Source organism: Camelina sativa, chromosome 1 (genome assembly GCF_000633955.1).
Source record: "Camelina sativa cultivar DH55 chromosome 1, Cs, whole genome shotgun sequence".
In the NCBI taxonomy this organism is placed as follows: Eukaryota; Viridiplantae; Streptophyta; class Magnoliopsida; order Brassicales; family Brassicaceae; genus Camelina; species Camelina sativa.
Window position 1 is genome coordinate 2,012,361 of NC_025685.1, and position 15,706 is coordinate 2,028,066.

A 15,706-nucleotide genomic window follows, 5' to 3' on the forward strand; every position below is an offset into this window, starting at 1 on the left:
CTTGTTTCAGTCTCTCCAACGACGTCAAGAATCTCCCAGATAAATTTTTGCCTTCCAAAGAAGCACCTAACAATAAGATCATAGCGGTTGACCGCAGCTTTTGTCCAATCTCCGATTGTAATCTTGGTCATAGGCAAGATAACAGATGGTATTCTCCGTGGTTTAGCCAAGTATTGATTTGAACTTGCAACCTGAGTTTTACACGATCGAGTAACAAAACCAAAGGAATTAATGGGTTGAAATGTGATTCCAATATGGCACAAAGAACAGAGCAAGTTTTTTTTTTGGTTTTAATGTGAAGAAAGAACAGAATGCAAGTTGAATAGTAAAGAACCTTCGATCCAGAAGTAATGGCCGGAGAATCTCCTCCAGAACTTATAGGCTGACGTCCCAGAGAAATATCCTCTCCGAGAGACGGAGACTCAGCGGCTAAACCCAATGAAAGATCCAAGCCATCGGTTGAACTCGACGGACCACCAAGACGAAGAGCCGCTGTGCTGCTGTTTGATGAACCCGATAAGAGATCAAAGCCATCGTTTGGGGCGAGACCTTGTGACGACACATCCGAGCCAGCGAAAGAAGAAGTAGAACTCGACGACGGAGCCGCGACCACAGGGAGATATTGGACGAGAGGTGGTGGTGTCTCCGCTGCTGCTGCTGTGTAGTCGGAGTTCGGCGGAGCCAATGATAAATTCAAAGCCTCGTGATCAGGATCATTTTCCATTCTTGAATTCTTGAAATATCAGAAGAAGAAGAGCGAGGGAGTGATTAATCAAGAAGATGATGATCTAAGTTGTTGGAGCTTTCTCACTCTTGTATATAAACGGTTGGCCACGTGGCTTCAATAAAGGTAAATTATTTTGATTTATGGAAATTAATGTAAAAAAATATGGGGCGAATCGCATAATAAAAGCTTTGGGTTGGGCTTTGTATTTTTTTTGGTCAACAAAAAAATTTATAAGAAGAAGAAAAAAACGACTTTTTTTTTTTTTATTAATTCATGGGTTTCCAAATATCCAAAAACCTTTTATCCAAGTATATCTCTTTTTTTTTTATTTAAAAATTGAAATTATTATGCGGCAAAGAGGAGTTTGTTTTTAATTTTGTTAATTATTTTACAGAAAACAATGAGAGACATTAAATTTAGGAGAGGTGGAGAAGAGATATATTGAAAAATTCAAAGTCTCTCTCTGTCACATCAATTCACACTCTGCATCTCTTTATTATTCACAAGCTCCCTCCGCTCCGCTTCTTCTTCTTCTTCTTCTTCTCTAGTTCTTTAGGTCTCCATACTCTAACCCAAATCCCCCAAAATCCCATATTCCAATTGCTTAACCGAGTCCATCATTTCCCCGAATTCCAAATTCTTCTGACCCCCTTCTTAAAAATCTCAACTTTTTCCTTCTTTCCTCTGATTTGTTTACTCTCGTCGTTGTTCTTGTTGGTTTTGACAAACACAGCAATACTCATTGTGAGCAAAAGAGACAAAAGTGAAAGACTTTTTTGTTTTTAGGGTTTCGAATCTTCTTAAGTATCACAGATTTTTGTTTCCTTCATTGTCGTCTCGGTGCTGCCTACATTTTGTTTGTTAACGCCTACACAATTTTGAATTTGGTACCACTCTAATCATTTCTGAGTTTTTTGTTTTTTTGGGCTGAATCATTTGATTTGTCTGTATTACTCCTGTTGTAGACTGTTAATGTTACTGTTTCAAAGTTTGGTCCTTTTTTGTCCCTTTGATCCAAATGCCAAACAAAAGTTACATCTGAAATAGTGTCCTCATGAGAGCTTGAGTACATATTTTTAGATTCCTATAATCAAATTCCAGTGTCGTGTATATATATAACATAATGCCTTCCATAGAAGTAATTCAATTGATGTGATATGTAGATGATAGAAATGGAGGCTGTTGAGAAGAAACGATCTAGAGGAGGTTTTCTAAATCTGTTTGATTGGTCTGGTAAATCCCGGAAGAAGCTCTTCTCCTCTAGCAGCAACTCTGAACTCGTCTTCGGTAATGTCTGCTATTTAAGTCTTAAAATCGTTCTTGTCCTGAAGCCCTTGTTTGATTTCAAGTTATGCCTTTTGATTCACTTTCTTTGATATGTATAAATTTATGTTCTGAATCAATACATTTCTTTGTGGAAGATTTTGGTTTGCTTTATTTTAGTGATCTTTGATGTGATGCCTAGTCCTGTATATTGTATGCACTTCTTCTTGATTCAAACAACTTCAATAGACTCAGAGTCTTGTCTTTTTTTTTTTCCTTTTTCTTCTTTTGTGGTATCAGAAGCATCAACTCAAGAGAACAAAAATGTTCGAAACCCCTCAAACTCGTGGCCCTCTCCGGTAAGGCTTATCAATACCATTTTTATCCATGTTCTTTTCATTTAAGTGAATGGCCGGAACCAATGGTCTTTGATATGATATTTGTTTAACAGATTGAGAGGGATGATATTGGAAAGAATTCAACTTACAATCTGAGAAGTGACCTGAGTTGCTCTACATCCTCTGCCACTAGTGATGATGGACAAGGTTCCCGAGCTCCAAGTGTGGTCGCGAGGCTCATGGGTTTAGAGTCTCTACCTGTACGCAATGCCTTGGAGTCCCAGTCTAATTTCGCTTCTGATCCATATTCTCTCAGATCCTCACGCAAGGCAAGCACATGGGATGCATATGAGAATTTGGGTTATGTAAATCTCCGCAGTGACTATGATGGTATTTCTTGGGACCATTTGGATTCAAGAATGAATACAGAGTGTAACCGGCCTATTGACCGCTTTCAAACCGAAACGTTGCCTCCTAGGTCGGCGAAACCAATCCCTGTCACTCACAATAGGCTCTTGTCTCCTATCCGGAGTCCTGGTTTTGTTCAGTCCAGGAACCCTGCTTATGTAATGGAAGCAGCTTCAAGAATGATTGATCCAAGTCCTCGTAAAGTTGCTAAAACGCGTTTTTCATCATCTGATTCTTCTTCATCACTTCCAATGAGGATCAGAGATTTGAGAGAGAAACTAGAAGCTTCACAGAAAGGACCAAGCGCTCAAATCTCTAATGGTGCCCGCAATAATAAGAACTTCAGAGGAAAGCACGACGAAAAGAGAACTACATCATCACTCAAGGGACAAGAGACAAATAAGTTAACGGGAGAAAGCAGGTTTGGTGGTTTGAAGGGTAAAGTAAAGCCTCCTTCTGTATCTGCACCTGCACACGCAAAGACCAATGCTATTCACAAGCGAGACAGTTCAACTCCCTCAAGTGGCAACAGAGACCAAAAGAAGAAGATGGACACTAAGAACCGCATAGTAAGAAATGGTTTCAAAGAATCGTCTGCTAGCACTGGGAAAACTGTGGTTAAGCCAAATAGCCAGAAACAGAACCAATTTCCTGAGACATCTGTTTCAAACCAGAGAAGCACCAAAGTGATGAACAAAGTTGCAACCAAGGTTTTGGTGGAAAGCGGAACTACAACTAAGAAGCTTCGTTTTACTGCAACATCAGCGGAAAAGAACACTGCTTCGTCTTTGTCCCGCAAAAAGAATCTTCCTCGCAACAAAAAACTGCCAAATGGGGTGCAAGAACCTGGAAACAACAGTGATAAACGGATCAAAAAGGGTGAAAAGTTGATAAAATGTAACATCACCGTCGATGGCAGGTTGAAGACAGGGGACGACGATCGAAAGGACATGGATGTGATTTCATTCACTTTCTCATCCCCTATCAAAGGTTTATCATCCAATTCACGATCCTCCGCTAAAAAGTCTGATCAAGATGCAGAATCAGCACTCAGTTTCAATAAGATCGATGGTGATTCTATAAATTTTCTGTTGGAGAAAAAGCTCAGAGAGCTAACCTCTAAGATTGAGTCATCTTGCAGTAGTCTTACTCAAGAAGAAGAGTCTTCCGGTTCCATTACAAAGGATTGGGTGAATGGGACGATATCATTGCCGTCGGATGATCTGGATAATGGTTTATCAGAGAGCGAATCTGATTCTGATTGTAGTTCATTCTACAATGATAAAATATTCCAGGTTAGTCATATGGCTAATTCCACAAGGATAGGTCTACTTTTAGTAGCTTACCACCACTGTCTCTATAATTTGCTATATATGTATTTCAGTAAAGTTTTCTGACACACTGACCTTAAAAAATTGATATTTCCTAATGACGCAGGCAGAAGAAGATCAAGAAGTTGATAGCTTCAGCACAGCCAAAAATCTCCAAATCTCTAGCAGCAACAGTTTCTCAAATTCAAGCATTGATAATCACAATGAAATTGAAGAAACTGAACCCTCAGCAGAATCCGTCGCTTTATCAGAAGCTGAAGAAGGTCAAGACTGGGAGCTCGAGTACATAACCGAGATCATAGCCTCTGGCCAACTGATGATTAAAGAGGTGTCATTGGGGATGGCTACTGATATATTACCTCTGAGCCTTTTTGAGGAAATCGAAAGTAAGAGAGATGTGCGAGGCAAGATTGAGAGAAAAACTCTATTCGACTTTGTGAATCAGTGCTTAACACTCAAATGCGAGCAGATGTTCATGGGAAGCTGCAGAGGATTGTTGGGGAAAGAAGACATTTTTATTGAAAGGGGAGGGATATTGGCAGAAGAAGTGAAGAAAGAGGTTGAGGGATTGAAGAAGAAGAGAGAGATGATAATGGATGAGCTAGTTGACAATGACATGAGTAGTTGTGAAGGGAAATGGCTAGATTACAAGAGAGAGACTTACGAAGAAGGAGCTGCGATTGAAGAAGAGATTGTTTCCGATTTAGTTGATGACTTAGTTAGTGATCTTCTCTTGTGTTACTGACAAACCAAACCACTTGGTCTTATTTTTCATAGTTTCTCAAACTTCACAGTGAAATTGTTTTTATAGGATTATCTCTGTTAAAAAAACAAGATTAGGCTGAACTACCTTCTCCCACAGTGTTGTAATTATGTTTTTGATAAATCATTTTACCTCTGTAATCCCAAATAGTGGAAGTCTAATAGACATTTTCATAACTTGTTTCTAGCAATGGAGCTGATCGCTGTCCTGTGCAGGTAATGAATATATTGAAACGGCATGTGAAAATAAAAAAATAAATCGGGGTGTTCCGAGAATCGAACTCGGGACCTCTCGCACCCGAAGCGAGAATCATACCACTAGACCAAACACCCTGAGTGTTAATTAATCAGCGTTTAAAATAATATTTAGTCTCTGTAACATATCACCGTCTTTAAACGGAGACTCCATTGTTTTTGTTTGTTCATCGAAGAGAGAAGAGAAAAAATTCGAAGAATCCATATCAGTGTATCCCTCTCTCTTCTCTCTCTCTTTGCTAAGCGCTTTCAGCTTTTTGTTTTGTTCTCTAATGGCTTCTAGCAACACGGTAAGCATAACGCTAGCTTCTATGGTTCTCTGTTTGGGGGTATACATGTATATAGGGGTAACGATGTTGACTGTGAGATTGCTTTGGTTCGATTTTGTGTAGACTGCTGGGGTTGATAATACGTTTAGAAAGAAGTTCGATGCGGAAGAGTTTAAGGAGCGTGCTCGTGAACGCGAAAAGAAGGTTTCTTTCATTCTCTCCCCCCAATTTCCTTCAATTTATGATTTGTTGATTTTTCAATTTTGAAAGCTAAATCAAGCTTCTTCTTTTTTTATGGATGCAGGAGTCAGATCGGTCTAAATCTCGCTGTAGGGTTTACTTCTCTGATTTTCCAGCTTATAAATACTTGAACTTGTGAAATCTTGATGACACTAAATTAGGGTTGTTGTTTACTGTTTCAGCCAAAGGTCCTCCTGTGCAAAGAGCCCCTTTGAAGCATAGAGATTATCATGTAGACCTAGAATCTCGTCTCGGCAAGACACAGGTGACTTTTTAATCTGTTTTTCTTACCTTTGTTTTGTTTAATTGAATAGAAATTTGCTAGCTTTTCTTTTGATTATCAATAAGACAGAGAATTTTTATTAAGTAAACTTGGTCTACTTGTTCTTGGACAATTAGTCACGGATGATGTTTCTATCTGGGTACCTTTTACGTGAGAAGTCCACTTTTTAAGCATTTCCCTTTTGGTTTTGATCTGAAATGTGTGATTCTTGTATCAATCCTGCTTGAGAGTAGTTGATATAATATGCTAGTATCTGGTACTTCATTAGGTTTTTATAAATTTTTAGGAATCTCAGTTCTTCTGTTCCTTTGAATATAGATGAAGTTTTGTGAATACCTTACTATATAGTAAACAGAATTAATGTTTGAACTGGTTTCTTGCACTATTATATTTATATATTAATCTTGTTCTTCCATTCTTTTGGTATGGAAGTCTCTTCCAGTTAAGGTTTCTTCAAGAACCTAACGTTCTTGCTTGTATTACCAGGTTGTTACACCGGTAGCGCCTCTAAGTCAGCAGGTAATGGCTCTTTTCTTACCTGTACTGCAAGTATATTTTTTAAAGCAAAAAAACTTGTGATCACGCGAGAATCTGCTAATGAGCTTTTTTCTTCTTCCCACAGGCCGGTTATTTCTGTCGCGTCTGTGACTGTGTTGTTAAAGATTCAGCAAACTACTTGGATCACATTAATGGGAAAAAACGTACGTGGTGAACTCTTTTCTCACCATATTTCAAGTCAAACTAATGAAGTCATACTGATTTGTTTCTGTATCACACAGATCAACGGGCACTGGGAATGTCTATGCGGGTGGAGAGATCGTCACTTGAACAAGTAAAAGTTTTGCTTCCAGATATATGCTTAATTGCTTTCATGGGGTTTTGCTTGTGAATAAATCTGAGACAAAAGTGCTTCTGTTTAAAATGTATTAGGTCCAGGAGCGGTTTGAGGTTTTAAAGAAGCGGAAAACGCCAGGAACTTTCACAGAACAAGGTAAGACTTTTGAGAGGACCCATCTCTGAGTTATGTAGATTGATGTTAGAAACTATCCTCTGGAAAGAAAAGCTAAAAACAAATCTAAGTAGGTTGAAAAAGAACATTGAGTAGGCAACTTTGTTCTCCTCTAATGCATATAGTAGATCTTCGAAAACTGAATTTGATCCTGATCTGGGAATAGATCTGGACGAACGCATCCGGAAACAGGAAGAAGTAGAGGAAGAACAAAAAAGACAGCGTCGGGAGAAAAAGAAAGAGAAGAAGGCAAGTCTTTTGTATATTTGATAAATTGTCTTCTTGAGCTCTTTTTCACTTTGGTTGTTTATTGTGATTGGCTTTTGGAAATCTGGCTTAAGTTTTCTTGTCTTTCAAATTTTCTTGTCTCAGAAAGGAAAGGTGATAGAAGAGGAGCCTGAGATGGATCCTGAGGTTGCAGAGATGATGGGATTTGGGGGCTTTGGATCTTCGAAAAAATCATGATGATTTTTTTTTATCACTGGTATCTGTTGTGTTCTAGCGTTTTTGATCCACACAACTTTGTAATCTAACTTCACATAATGATATTGTTTCATTGTGCAAGAAGAGGAATTTGTATCACTAAAGTTAATTGGTGCTATGAAAAAACTGAACGATGTCTGATGGCCCATTCATCATGTGGCTTTGAGGGAAGAAATTGTGCTTCATGCTTAATCGTAGTGGCTATATAATCTGCTATGTTCAATTCCCTTAGATCAGATGTTTGAAGGTATTACCCAAATCATTATTATGAAATTGTCTTCTTGGATAAACTTTTCAAGGTCCAACATTATCGTTTGATTATTTATATACAATAAGAGTAATTATTCTATCATTCTGATAAGGACGGATAAGGACGGATCATTCTGATTAATTATTCTCTCGAAAGGGTTTTGATTATATTTTTCGCTATATAAATCTGTAATCAAACAATAACTCTATTTAAAGAAGACTTGATTATATTACAAGGGAGAAAAGGGTTTAAGTCTTGAAGAGCAGAGCAGAACACTACGACAATGGAGGGCCAGCCTAAAGCGGTTATTCCCCTTAACCCAAGTTTCCCATCTCCCTCAACGGTTAGTCTACTTTAACTTGTTGAACTAGTTGGAAAAGTTTTGATGATCATAGAGGATTTCACTTGGACTAGTCGAGTAAATTTCGGACTCTAATTTCCGCATATTGTATACGAAGTTGGAATTTCATTATAAGCAAAGCTGTAATCGACTAAGGCGCTATATTACCTTTGGTGAGCTATTGCAGGTTATAGCTTTGGTTTTGTGTCGCAAATCTTCGTCCACGTATGTGTTTTCTATCCAAAAACCAAAGCATGATGCTTTAACTGTTTGGGTGGGTTTAAGATGTTTTTTTACAGATGAATCTTGTGTGCGCATATATATACGTAGGATTCTAAGTTACTCGCAGCTTTAGCGGAGAAGACATATGTCGGAGCTTTTCTTTTGAGGGATGACAGTAATTATCTATCATCAGAAACTAACATCAATGAGCTGAAAGGAAGATATTTACTTAACCAGCTTCATAAAATTGGCTTACTTGCTTATATTTCAAGTATTCAAGGTCATAGAGTTATCCTCACTGGTCTCATGCGAATTCGAATATCCTATATGGTAAAAGATGGTTTAGAAACATATATCCCTCTTCTTACCCTTTTTTAAAAGAATTTTGTATTTTCAAACTGCTTCCTTGTTTTACTATTCACAGGTGTGCGAAGATCCTCTGGCCGTTCAAGTTAATCATCTTGAGGTGCGTTGGTGTTTTAAAGATAGATACACAAATCAGGAAACCTTGTTTCTTATGTAGTACCTTGCAGGCCAAACCATACGACCTGAACGATGATGTCACGAGGGCAACAGACTTTCATGTTTCTTCAATGCTTATGAATGTTCATAAGACCAGCCCAATTTGGAGAAACCATGTTCAGGCAAGGTTTCTATTCAAAAAAGAATTTTCACTATAAATATTAGGCATATAACAAGAATCTTAATACGTTTTTCCTTTTTGAACTTGTGTAGCATATAGGTCATAACTTCAGTTATTCATATGTTGCTGATTTTGGAGCCCTGATACACTGTGCTAGAGAACATCAAGCTCAACAAGTTGACGTAAGTCTTATACATTGTATTTTCTGACATTTTCGAGACCCTAGCGGGAAAACAGGTATAATAATATCATTGACCTTTGTAGCAGATTGCATTTGAAGTAATAGGAGAAGGAGCATCTGTTGAAGAGCTTGATGTTGCTTTTGAAGTTGAATCCCGAGAGAACCCTAATGAATCATTCAATAAAATCAAAAGTTCATTTGACCAATGATCAAGAGGTTCAAACTGATGAATACAACCTTGCAAGTTATGGTGTCATGCAGTATTGGTATTGGCAGACACCGATTGGGGTTGCTATGGCTCTTTCTTGGACATCAAGAGGTGGCTTAACATCTTACATGGAGACATCCTTTGTTGATCAAGGTGAAGCCATAGGATGCCTCTATGTAATGGGTCAGGTTGGGGAAGAGACGCACAGTACCGCTTGTACTGCTTACAAAGTAGCCCATCAAATCCTGCTCAAGAAGCAACCTGAGAACAATTTCTTTGCGAATTCCATGCTTTGCCTACATTTGCCTAGAGTTAACGATGCAAGCACAGTCTGCACCATGATCACATCCTTATTATCACTTGCCATGAAGAAAGCTGTGAGGAGGGATCTAGCAATGAGTGGGAAAGTCACTCTAACTGGAAACATTCTTGGAATAGGCCGTGTAAGTTACGAAACTACAATATAATACTCTAGCTACTGATTAATTAAGTTCCTGTTAAGGCATGTAGTGTAGGAGTCCTTATATAAACAAAATCTCTCTTNTATCATTGACCTTTGTAGCAGATTGCATTTGAAGTAATAGGAGAAGGAGCATCTGTTGAAGAGCTTGATGTTGCTTTTGAAGTTGAATCCCGAGAGAACCCTAATGAATCATTCAATAAAATCAAAAGTTCATTTGACCAATGATCAAGAGGTTCAAACTGATGAATACAACCTTGCAAGTTATGGTGTCATGCAGTATTGGTATTGGCAGACACCGATTGGGGTTGCTATGGCTCTTTCTTGGACATCAAGAGGTGGCTTAACATCTTACATGGAGACATCCTTTGTTGATCAAGGTGAAGCCATAGGATGCCTCTATGTAATGGGTCAGGTTGGGGAAGAGACGCACAGTACCGCTTGTACTGCTTACAAAGTAGCCCATCAAATCCTGCTCAAGAAGCAACCTGAGAACAATTTCTTTGCGAATTCCATGCTTTGCCTACATTTGCCTAGAGTTAACGATGCAAGCACAGTCTGCACCATGATCACATCCTTATTATCACTTGCCATGAAGAAAGCTGTGAGGAGGGATCTAGCAATGAGTGGGAAAGTCACTCTAACTGGAAACATTCTTGGAATAGGCCGTGTAAGTTACGAAACTACAATATAATACTCTAGCTACTGATTAATTAAGTTCCTGTTAAGGCATGTAGTGTAGGAGTCCTTATATAAACAAAATCTCTCTTTTTCTCTCTCTCCCAGGTGAAAGAGAAGACGATAAGTGCAAGAAAAAATCGAGTGAAGACTATAATATTCCCGGAAGCAAACCGGAGAGACTTTGATGAGCTGCCGAACAATTTGAAAGAAGGGCTTGATGTTCATTTTTTTGATGAATATGATCAGATATTTGTGCTAGCGTTCAACTCTGACCATTAGAAGAATTTTTTTTAACAAGTCTTTGAGTTGGGGTTTTCCTCTGTTTCCGTTTTCCTCTTATTTATCTTGGCTATAAAACAACCTCCATGCACAGTCATCAAACGAACGAAACAAAGCTAAGACGAAGACCAACACTAAAACATAAAGAAAAATCCACCAAAGATTGTTTGACTCAATAAACGAGACTCTTTCAAGGACACTAACACATTCCACGCATCTTCTCTCTTTTCTGCATTTCTGTCTCACATACTGTTGTCATCATTGTCTTCNAATCATTCAATAAAATCAAAAGTTCATTTGACCAATGATCAAGAGGTTCAAACTGATGAATACAACCTTGCAAGTTATGGTGTCATGCAGTATTGGTATTGGCAGACACCGATTGGGGTTGCTATGGCTCTTTCTTGGACATCAAGAGGTGGCTTAACATCTTACATGGAGACATCCTTTGTTGATCAAGGTGAAGCCATAGGATGCCTCTATGTAATGGGTCAGGTTGGGGAAGAGACGCACAGTACCGCTTGTACTGCTTACAAAGTAGCCCATCAAATCCTGCTCAAGAAGCAACCTGAGAACAATTTCTTTGCGAATTCCATGCTTTGCCTACATTTGCCTAGAGTTAACGATGCAAGCACAGTCTGCACCATGATCACATCCTTATTATCACTTGCCATGAAGAAAGCTGTGAGGAGGGATCTAGCAATGAGTGGGAAAGTCACTCTAACTGGAAACATTCTTGGAATAGGCCGTGTAAGTTACGAAACTACAATATAATACTCTAGCTACTGATTAATTAAGTTCCTGTTAAGGCATGTAGTGTAGGAGTCCTTATATAAACAAAATCTCTCTTTTTCTCTCTCTCCCAGGTGAAAGAGAAGACGATAAGTGCAAGAAAAAATCGAGTGAAGACTATAATATTCCCGGAAGCAAACCGGAGAGACTTTGATGAGCTGCCGAACAATTTGAAAGAAGGGCTTGATGTTCATTTTTTTGATGAATATGATCAGATATTTGTGCTAGCGTTCAACTCTGACCATTAGAAGAATTTTTTTTAACAAGTCTTTGAGTTGGGGTTTTCCTCTGTTTCCGTTTTCCTCTTATTTATCTTGGCTATAAAACAACCTCCATGCACAGTCATCAAACGAACGAAACAAAGCTAAGACGAAGACCAACACTAAAACATAAAGAAAAATCCACCAAAGATTGTTTGACTCAATAAACGAGACTCTTTCAAGGACACTAACACATTCCACGCATCTTCTCTCTTTTCTGCATTTCTGTCTCACATACTGTTGTCATCATTGTCTTCAGCAATTGAAGTCATGTGCGTTCCATCTTCATGCCAGAAATGTGTGCGTATCTTGCCGTCGTTCTCTGTGTTTAAATCTTGTTCAAAGACAAGAGATTCTGGTAGAGTTGGGAAAACCACTTTGAGGAGTTCTTTCCAAAAGTTATCACGTGACACAAGCTTGTTCATCATCTCTTGCAAAACTCCAGAAGGAAAAGGCAATGTATGCGTCCTGTTCTTGTACGTATAGTGGTCAGCCTTCGAACTTTCAGTGGTACTAAAAAGAACCGAATACAGTAGGATCAAAACACAAACCTGAAAGTTGATGCAGACTGATTCCACGTGAAATCTTCATCAATCTTTTCCCATTGAGTGCTACTTGGGGATGGGTGCGTCTCCATTAAAAACGTAGGACGTTTCCTCAACTATGTACACCAAACCATTATTAGTATAGCCTCTCATAAATCAGAATGTTTAAACGTATTAGTAGTTACCTCTACGTCCAGGAATCCGGTTCCATCCGAGTTATGGATCATTCTACAAGACAATATATCATCCCAGTTTATCTCGATCTTTCTCTTTAATCCCCATCCTGCTTCTTCTACATTTACTCCGACCATCTCCCATGTAAGCTTCTTGCTTTGGATATAAAGCTTGGCTAACAGATCACTGGGGCACGTCGGGAAGCGTATCCAATTACCTATCACTATCTTCGAGATCGGCTAACTAAAAGGGACTTCTTCTGCATCCATTCTGTTTCCCGGAACAACACAAACGTAAACCTAGAACCCCATATTAGAAAGAAGAAACAAGAACAACACACAAGATTATATAAGAGATATCATTTTAACAAACAAACATAAACGATCAAAAAAGAACTTAGAAAATAACCTAATGGATCAGAAACAGAGCAAAGGGAAACAGATTATGAGACAGAGCTGGACGAAGATGGAGATCAAGGTGGGCAAATCTTGAAAGATCAAGTAGAAAGAACGAAGACGAAAGTTTTTAGTAATTGTACCGTTTATATATTGAACATAAAGGAATGTACACGTCAGCATTCTTATATCCACATCAGCTTTTATTTATTAAAGAAGAAAAAGAATAACAAATTAAGGTGAGGGGAGTCTCGCCTAAAATAAATAAAAAGATCATCCTTCACTTCTTGGTAAATTCGTCGAATACGTGGTGTGCGACTCAGCTCTCTCATGAAGAACCTCTGAGAGGCTTCAGTGGCACCTCGCAAACAATGTACGATTACTTCGTTATAGGGTCAGAGTGGGATTGTGTACTAGTGGAGACTTTACATACGTGATAAAGAGTGCCAAGTGTATCTTGATTGAGGAGGATCACACAATATCCAGTTGGATCCCTAGAAATTGTTTGTTCGTATGTGAATCTCAGAGTTGAAGTAACAGCACTTGGTGCGTGCAATTGGTTGGTCGATCCAAGAGTAAGATCTGAGTTGGCACCAAATAATCGATGATATACAGAACCAGCTAAAAAAACAGAGTTCTTGACTTATTTACAACAAGACTCAAGAGAAAAGCTAACGCTTAAAAAAGATTCTATATAGAACCATCACTGATCCAAATCTCAACATAACCCTAACTATTTGTTATCGTTGGAATCATCTTTTTTGCCCATATCAGGAAGCACTGACCAGTTCTGGTAATCTTTCATCTGAAAGTCTTCTTGAACCAATGTACTTGCTAGATACGTTCCAAACATAGGATACATTGAGCTTACGTTCATGTATTGAGGCATCATCAAGTTAGTTTGTGTCGGTGGTAGTGCATATGCTTGACTCCCAAGTATCCCCCTTGTATTTTGCACTGCTTCACTCTCGTATTGGGTCATCGGGTTACTCTGCCGTGAACCGTTGTAATGGCTTTGCCTGTTATAATGCCCGTTGCTGAACTGAGAAGACATCGGTGGTCGGATAGCTTGCGTCCCAAACAACTGATCATTTCCAGTGTAAACCCAACTATTAGCTTGACCATATGAGTTTTGACTTCCATTGTTAGCCCAGTACCGAGGTGCCACGTTAGAGTTTCCTTCTCCCACTCCCACGCGACCAATTCCTATCAAAGTTAATAGTTTTTTTTCTTTCTTTTAATCCTGACTCAGACAATAAAATGATCATTTGCGTAAGGTACAAGGTACTTTACCTTGAGAAGGGTGATGTATAAGGCCACTGTTGGCATTAAAGCGACGTGTCTGGCTTAGGACGTAGCTAGATGAGTTGGTGTTATTGTTGATTCCATAGTCAATGTCGAATAAAACAGCTTCTCGTACCGGGAAATAGACTTCATGGAGTTTGGCCCAGAAGCTATCGGACAAAAGCTTCTCCAAGTTCTTTTGCAGAACTCCGGCATCAAAATGAAGTGTATGTATCCTGTCATATATAAAATTGTAAGACTATATCTCACTTTCATCGTTACAAAAAGCAATATAAAATGATGATGATTCGATGAAGTAGGAAACCTGAAACAAGAAGCAGCCTGATCTTCAGTGAAATCTTGATCCATTTGTTTCCATTGTGTGTGTTTTCCTGCCTGTGGACTAGTCTCTATGAAGAATTTTGGACGTTTCTTCAACTGCACATAAACAAAAACATCTCAAAGATTATTAGTCACACTCATAAATTGTAGAAGCATATAAAATATAAGTATCTAAGTATGATTAGTACCTCGATTTTGAGGATTCCAGTTTCATCACGTGAATTAATACTCTCTTGTAAAGAAGCGACATCATCCCATTGGATCTCGATCTTTCTCTTGAGCCTCGGTGTTTTAGTCTTTGGATCTCCAGCGTCGAGAATCTCCCATATAAGTTTCTTCTTTGCAAAATAGAGTTTCGCCACAATATCGTCAGGGTTTTTTGCACGGTAGAACCACTGGCCAATTGTGATCTGGGAGATTGGGAAATGCATAGCTTTGAGTCTCTCTGCAGGAACCTTCGGAGGAAGAATTGGTATCTTTGAGCTCTCTGGCTGTTGAGGAGGACATGGGTTGTTTCTGTTGAGGTAATTCTCAATCAAGTTGAGAAGTTCCGGAGTTTTCGTCAGAGGCAAGTTTAGCCGTGGACCCTGAAAAATTAGGGTTTATACAACAAAGTAAGAAAAAGCATCTGAGAGATAACAATCAGAGAGATCCTAAGTTGAAGAAGATGACGAAGAAAGAAACGTTTTCTTTTACGTGAACGAATCTTAAATTAGATCTATAACCAAATATATATGTATATATCGAACAACCCAAAAACCTAAAACCCTAAGGCTTAAACTATCTGAAAGAGTTACAAAGAAAAAGAAAAAAAGAAAAACAGAGGATGAAACAGAACGAAGAAGAGAGCACATATTAGAGAACAAAGTAAGCGTTAATTAACAGAGGAAAGAGAGAGGATAGAGCAAAGTAGAAACAGAGAGTACGATGCGGATAACTGAGAAAAGGAGTCACCTCATCAGCAATTCTGTTATCATGATGGTTGTTGCCGCCATCTCCTGCTTGAGATTCTTTTTCTCGTAATCTCTTCATCTCTATTTTGTTTTCGTTACTTTAGGTTTCCTTTTATCACTGCGTATTCAGGTTTGCCTCGCTAAGAGAATATATAGACCACGTTTTTTTTAGTTAAATCTTAGGGTTTTGTATCCGTACCTATCCGTACATATCCGTACTTTTTTTACTTTAGATTTTTATTATGGTATTAAATTATTTAATTTATTGGATAATAACAAATTAGAATTGGTAATCCATATTATGGCCCAATTGAATCATATAATTTTAT

At 38.5% G+C, this 15,706-nt stretch overlaps 6 protein-coding genes and 1 non-coding gene across 7 annotated transcripts; 5 read left to right on the forward strand and 2 right to left on the reverse strand.

The window, feature by feature from the left end:
- Positions 1,143–4,986, forward strand: LOC104715913. Its single transcript, XM_010433312.2, has 5 exons — positions 1,143–1,614; positions 1,891–2,014; positions 2,291–2,349; positions 2,442–4,031; positions 4,174–4,986. The coding sequence occupies exons 2-5, from the start codon at positions 1,891–1,893 to the stop codon at positions 4,810–4,812; spliced, it is 2,412 nt and encodes an 803-aa protein (XP_010431614.1). The 5' UTR covers positions 1,143–1,614; the 3' UTR covers positions 4,813–4,986.
- TRNAP-CGG lies at positions 5,091–5,162 on the reverse strand. The gene has a single exon. It is a non-coding gene; the product is annotated as a tRNA-Pro (tRNA).
- Positions 5,234–7,717, forward strand: LOC104716150 (zinc finger matrin-type protein 2). Its single transcript, XM_010433547.1, has 10 exons — positions 5,234–5,374; positions 5,477–5,557; positions 5,658–5,682; positions 5,776–5,858; positions 6,363–6,395; positions 6,499–6,577; positions 6,656–6,708; positions 6,807–6,867; positions 7,052–7,134; positions 7,258–7,717. Exons 1-10 carry the CDS (start codon positions 5,357–5,359, stop codon positions 7,348–7,350), a joined length of 609 nt encoding a protein of 202 aa, XP_010431849.1. The 5' UTR covers positions 5,234–5,356; the 3' UTR covers positions 7,351–7,717.
- LOC104716096 (lon protease homolog 1, mitochondrial-like) lies at positions 8,138–9,651 on the forward strand. The gene is made up of 6 exons (XM_010433442.2): positions 8,138–8,183; positions 8,289–8,510; positions 8,605–8,646; positions 8,714–8,824; positions 8,916–9,005; positions 9,088–9,651. Exons 2-6 carry the CDS (start codon positions 8,487–8,489, stop codon positions 9,211–9,213), a joined length of 393 nt encoding a protein of 130 aa, XP_010431744.1. The 5' UTR covers positions 8,138–8,183; positions 8,289–8,486; the 3' UTR covers positions 9,214–9,651.
- LOC104716014 (lon protease homolog 3, mitochondrial-like) lies at positions 9,781–10,673 on the forward strand. The gene is made up of 2 exons (XM_010433395.2): positions 9,781–10,342; positions 10,459–10,673. Exons 1-2 carry the CDS (start codon positions 9,824–9,826, stop codon positions 10,630–10,632), a joined length of 693 nt encoding a protein of 230 aa, XP_010431697.1. The 5' UTR covers positions 9,781–9,823; the 3' UTR covers positions 10,633–10,673.
- Positions 10,912–11,713, forward strand: LOC104716288 (lon protease homolog 3, mitochondrial-like). The gene is made up of 2 exons (XM_010433707.2): positions 10,912–11,382; positions 11,499–11,713. The coding sequence occupies exons 1-2, from the start codon at positions 10,987–10,989 to the stop codon at positions 11,670–11,672; spliced, it is 570 nt and encodes a 189-aa protein (XP_010432009.1). The 5' UTR covers positions 10,912–10,986; the 3' UTR covers positions 11,673–11,713.
- On the reverse strand, positions 13,532–15,004 carry LOC104703525. Its single transcript, XM_010419553.2, has 4 exons — positions 14,613–15,004; positions 14,408–14,520; positions 14,092–14,318; positions 13,532–14,004 (listed from the first exon to the last, which is right to left on the reverse strand). The coding sequence occupies exons 1-4, from the start codon at positions 14,853–14,855 to the stop codon at positions 13,532–13,534; spliced, it is 1,056 nt and encodes a 351-aa protein (XP_010417855.1). The 5' UTR covers positions 14,856–15,004.